This window comes from Puma concolor, chromosome A3, assembly GCF_028749965.1.
Source record: "Puma concolor isolate L17-30 chromosome A3, mPumCon1.1.hap2, whole genome shotgun sequence".
Classification (NCBI taxonomy): Eukaryota; Metazoa; Chordata; class Mammalia; order Carnivora; family Felidae; genus Puma; species Puma concolor.
The window spans coordinates 40,526,485-40,532,078 of record NC_141669.1 but is presented as its reverse complement, the minus strand read 5'-3'; the positions used below and the strand labels follow the sequence as shown (position 1 = coordinate 40,532,078).

Here is a 5,594-nt window from a genome sequence, read left to right as displayed (position 1 = left end):
TAAGGGAACTGAGGCTCCAGGAGGTGGAGTATGTCGCTCAAGGTGCCCCCAGCTTGTCGGAGGCCTGCTTGCCTGGACTCCACCCTCTTTCCTTCTAGGCAGAAGCTGAGCGGAGAGCAGGGCTCTGGATGGGCTCAGGAAAGTAGAATACTTCAGCAAAGAAGGCCAGGCTGAGGCTCGGCACTAGCCCATGATGGGATTCCCGGGCAGGTGGAAGGCGTGGAGTGGTCCGAGCAGATACTGAAGGGGGACGGGGGGCTGGGAGGTGCTGAGGGGGCCTTGGCAGCTCGTCCTGGCTGCGTGCCTCTGCCGTCTCAGCAGCTGGAGGTGGGGGAAGGTTCTAGTCCAAGCAGGACCCCAGCCGGCCATGTGGCTGAGGTCAGGGCCCCTGCTCTCCGCACCCAGTTTCCTCCTCTGAGCCGCGAAGGAGGTGGGGGAAGGTTGCCAGACAAAAGGTGGGATGCCCAGTTTACTGCGAGTGTCAGGTAAACAGCAAACACATTTCAGTGTGAGTGTATTCCATGCAATCTTTGGGACACACTTACACTAAACGGTGACTTATTTTCTATCTGATAGTGGATGTGACCAGCGCAGCTTGTATTTTCATTGCAGATGAGGCCAGTGACCTTCATGGCACAGATGAGGGGTCAGACCCGGGGCACTGGGACTAGATCCCTGTCCGGGGCTCACTTCCTTTGCACGGGCTGTTGTCTCTCCCTATGGACCAGGTGAGGGACGGCTGGGCTGAACCACGCTCTGAGGGAAAAGCCTGCCTCCGTGATGGTGGCCAGGAGGCTGGTGAGGGGCTGGGGACCCAGGGTGTCTGTGGTGCCCATGCTCAGGGATCACCAAGCCCGACAGCGGCACTGGGAGGAGCTGTTTGCATCTATACTGAGAGACCTGTCTCTATATGTGGCGGGGTCTGGTGGTGCTCCATTGGCTGAAATGGTTGGGGGAGAGCAGGGATACAGGAGGTGGCTGGTGGAGGGACACCAGCATAGACCCCTGGGAGAGGAGGGGAGGGAAGGGGGAAGGGGTGGGAAGCTCCAGGGCCAAGGGCCTACCTGAGCCCTCAGGTGCAGGGATTGCTCTGTCCACTAACTCATCTGAGGGCAGGGGGGTGGGGGGCATCATGGCAGCTGCTGCCCTCCAGCACCCCCACTCACTGGGAAAGCTCTAGCAGTGTGTGTGTGTGTGTGTGTGTGTGTGTGTGTGTGGCGGGGGAGGTGGAAGACAGCGTGGAGTCTCTGAGGAAGCACTCCTCCCCCCACTTCTCCACAAACTGGTGTCTGTGTTTGTGGTAAAGCCAGTGACACGGGGACAAGGCCTATAAGAGGAGCAGGACCTGGCAAGGTCAGATTGCGAGGCGGCCAGCCACATAAAGCGGGGTGTGAAGGGTGCTTCAGCAGCTGCCCCACCATGACCTCCTGGGCCCTCCTGCTCCTTGCCTCAGTGCTCCTGGCCACCCCGGGTAAGGACATTCCCCCATGCACATCCTGGCAGCTACTTCTTAGCAGAGGGTAGGGACAGTCTGGAGACTGGGTTGGGCTGGGCCACCAGATTTGAACTCCTGGGGGAAGGCAAGAGAGAAAGAACGACCTCTGAAAGGAGATGAGGGTAGTGTTCTCTTAGAGCAGCTCCACATCCGTGTGTGTGTGTGTGTGTGTGAGAGAGACGGAGAGAGAGAGAGAGAGAGAGAGAGAGAGAGAGAGAGAGAACAGAGAGAGATACAGGAAGACAGAAAGGAGTTGCATGGATGGTGATGGTGGAGGTGGTATAATCTCCTAATGTTTCCAGAAAGAATTGAGAGCATGTCTGTTGCACAGAGACTGGGTCAGAGCAGCTCCAGGGCGGAGTGTGAGGACTGGTCCCCTGGACCCCTCACAGATCCCTGCTCCTGTCCTGTGCTCTGGCCACCTCCTGGGCTCCCCACCAGCCAGGAGATCTGACCGTTCTGTCTCCTTCCTCTTGTGGAGGGATGTTGATGCTGTTTCTTCCCCAGGGCTGACCTTTTGTGGTCTGACCCCTGAGGACCATGACCTGGACATGGCTGACAGGTGTCAGGATGAGCCGTTCTTCCAGATGCTGGCCCAGGAGACTCCCCAGGTTCACTGCTGGCTCCCTGTTCACCTACCACAGGCCCTCCTCATCCTCTCTGTCCTGGGAGCAGCAGGCAGGGCTGCACATCCTTTTGGGAGGAGGGGAGGCAGGGCTGTGGGCTGAAGATGCTGGTTTTGTGCAGGGTGGTGCCTGGGTGGGGGTCTACCTCGGTCTGGCTGGGCCCTACCCAGAGGGCGGTCTGGGGACTGACCAGAGAACAGAAGAGGTGCACGTGCTGGCTGGGTGAGGTGCTGCGGGTGTGGGGAAGGTTCTGGGGTGTCTCGGCCCCACGAAGACTAGCAGGAAGGTGGGCAGGGGCCAGCCAGCCTGCTTTAGGCCCTAAAGAACAGAAGGATCCTAGATGATTCTGCCAGCCTAGGAGACACCAAGGACACTACCAAGTGCTCTTGGGGTATCTAACACACCATTTTGGGGATCTTCATTTTCTGACAGCAGAACCTGACTTTAAACTCCTGTGATATCTGTCGTATGATACTTAGTTGGCTGAAGAATTGCGTGGGACCGCGGCGGATTCAGGTGATTTCCTGTGGTTTAAGGAGCCATCTGCCAGCTGGTCAAGGCCATGGTAGGGGTTCCAGACAAGACGCTGAGGAGGGGCTGAACCCTGGTTGGGCTGGACCTTCTCAGCAGGGATCCATGGTTCCTTCCTTTATCTGGGGAGGGACTTCAGAGAATCTCCTGAAGTTGGGAAGCTGTGGGAGAATGAAAGTAGGAGGAAGAGTGTGCATGTTTTCCATCCTATTGTCAAAGGAAACCTGACCCCATAAAAGGTAGGAATCTTTCCCCTTTGGCCCCTCCACATATGTCCATGGCAGAGTTTTGTGAGTCTGGGTCCAGTGGGGGCCTGGGTCAGGACTAATCAGCCCCAGAGCTATCACTTCCTAACTGCCTGGCTTGGCCAAGTCCTTAATGCTTTCTGAGCCTCAGTTTTCTTTTCTGTTTAATGGGATGGATCATAACCCCCCCATTGTAAGTTATTGAAGCCCTTTAAAGGAGCTGAGGGGTGGATGAGCTTAGCTCCATGCCTGTCCCTGAGCACCTGCTGAACAAGGGATGTGTTACTACCAAGAAGCCCTGCTTCCCCTCCCTTCCTCCCTCCCTCCCTCCGTCCCTCCCTCCCTCCCTCTCTCTGCTTTGTTCCCTGATCCTGCTCAGCTCCCTCTCCCTGCAGGGCCCACCCTCAGCCCTGGGAACTCAGCTTTATCCTTCTCCACTGGATGGTGGGAGAAGATAGTTCAAAATCGAATTTGCCAAGGCTCTGAGATCTTTCCCCTCCTAACCTTCGTCACACAGCTCTGTGCACGAGCCCCGTCAGGCTGGGACCCAGGAAGCTTGGCAGGCAGAACCCTTCCTGTGGGTCTAGGAGCCGTGGGCGCTGTTCTCCACACAGAAGGCAGGGGGGCAGGATAATGATGTACAGGGGACTGGGACACTACAGGGTCAACTGTCCTTCTCTCAAGAGCCCCTCCTGGCCAGGCTTGGGCCAGGGCCTTGGTGCCTGGGCATGAGTTCTGATCCCTGCCTCTCTAGCCTCTGCTCCGTGGCCGCTTGGCACCAGGCCCTCCTCCCAGCATGCCCGCGGTCAGGGTGCCCAGGGCCTAGAGCTGCTGGGGTCTGCAGGGGGGCTGACCCCAGCAGAGCTCACCTGATTCCTCTATCTGGTTATGGTGCTGTTGCTGCTGCAGATGACCATTGAAAAGGCTGCGCAACTGGTGTGCTCTCAATTTCCTTTGGTGGAAAATATCTGCAAAAACACCATCAACAAATTTGTAAATGACATCGTCCAGAGTATGCTGAATGCTCCACCCCGCAAGGATATCTGTGTGACATTGAGGCTGTGCAAGTGTCAAGTAGGTGAGTGTAGAGGTGACTGCAGTGACCCCTTTCTGGAGGGCCCAGATCTCATTCCCAACTATGTGCAACAATGTTTAAAAACACGGAAATACATCTGTCATAGGGAGCTTCACAAAGCACCTCATATATGTCCCTCCAAGCTTCCATGTGGTGACACGTTACTTCCCCCTACTGTGTGGAAAGTCTGGAGACTATGGGTAGGTGGGCCGTAGTTGGAAACGGTTGAGAAATACTCATTAAGAGGTTGGGCTTTGGGTACCTGGGTGACTCACTTGGTTGAACATCTGGCTCTTGATCTCAGCTCAGGTCTTGACCTCAGGTTCATGAGTTCAAGTTCTGCATTGGATGCAAAGTCTGCTTAAAAAAAAAAAAAAGGATGGGGTGCCGGGGTGGCTCAGTCGGTTCGGTGTCCGACTTCGGCTCAGGTCATGATCTCGCTGTTTGTGAGTTCAAGCCCCGCGTCGGGCTCTGTGCTGACAGCTCAGAACCTGTAGCCTGTTTCAGATTCTGTGTCTCCCTCTCTCTCTCTGACCCTCCCTTGTTCATGCTCTGTCTCTCTATGTCTCAAAAATAAATAAACGTTAAAAAAAAAAAAAAAGAGCAGGTATTTAAAAAAAAAAAGAGTTTGGGCTTTAATTTTTTATTTGCTTTTTTAATACTTTCTCCACCAAACTAGGCTTGAACTCATAACCCCCAGATGCTGAGTCACTTGCTCCACTGACTGAGCCAGCCAGGCACCCAAGAGCTTGGTGTTTTAGCCCAGGCAATCCTGGGTGCCATCAGGTCCCCATCTCCGGTCAGCTGTGGACTTGAGCAAGTAGCTCAACCTCTGTGAGCTTGAGTTTCCTTCCTTGTGAAGGGATAGGAATCCGGATTTCTGATTTTCAACGAGGATTGAATGAAATGATTACGTGTAAAGAGGTTAAGACCAAGCAAGCGGCCTCAGACTGGGATATTCAAAGACATCAGAGCCCTGATTGAACTCCCATCCCCCGGCCTAGTATGGGATCCCTGGGCATCAGACAGACAGGTCACATCTTTGCCCAGGACACTAGGGACCTGAGAGCTGAGCTCAGGAACCCCGCTGGCAGGGAGGGCTCTCAGTCTCTCCCTCCAGGGCTGCTCAGCTGTGCCCGCAGATCAGGCCACGGCTGCAGCACAGGGGCCGGGAAGGGCCCCTGATTGGCTCTGGCAGCTCGTGTAGCCCTGACTGAGGCTGTGGGACTTGATGCCGGCAGATCGGGGGTCACCTCATATTTTGAGGTTCCCACCATTTCCTGCGGTCAGAGTCTGCGGTTTTCATCTCTGAAGTCCCACAACCCACACAAACCCCTGACTGGATTCCAGGATGTGACTCCAGGTGTGCTCTGTAGGGACAGGTGGCTCTAGTCCCCATATCTCCCGGACAACACACACCCCTGCCCACTTCCCTGCTCTTGTCTCCACTCCAGGTCTCTGAGCCTCTGGGGTCTCTGATGCCACCCTGGGGAGAAGCACAGAGTCGCCCACAACCACCACCTGCTTCTGCCCTCCCAGATCCAGAGCCGACCCTCCAGTGTCTCTCAGCTAACTTCTCATTGCCTTCCCCTGAGGGAGAATAAATGTCATGCAAGCTTTTA

General features: G+C 55.6%; 1 protein-coding gene across 2 annotated transcripts; it reads left to right on the top strand.

Moving 5' to 3' along the window:
* Nucleotides 1-1,220: 1,220 nt before the first annotated feature.
* On the top strand, nt 1,221-5,594 carry LOC147582401 (antimicrobial peptide NK-lysin-like). 2 transcript variants are annotated; one of them, XM_086700659.1, is made up of 5 exons: nt 1,221-1,471; nt 2,003-2,106; nt 2,554-2,637; nt 3,807-3,975; nt 5,427-5,594. In XM_086700659.1, the coding sequence occupies exons 1-5, from the start codon at nt 1,420-1,422 to the stop codon at nt 5,432-5,434; spliced, it is 417 nt and encodes a 138-aa protein (XP_086556785.1). In that variant the 5' UTR covers nt 1,221-1,419; the 3' UTR covers nt 5,435-5,594. The 2 variants fall into 2 exon arrangements, with proteins under 2 accessions (XP_086556785.1, XP_086556786.1); XM_086700660.1 differs by having other exon boundaries at nt 1,222-1,471; nt 2,557-2,637.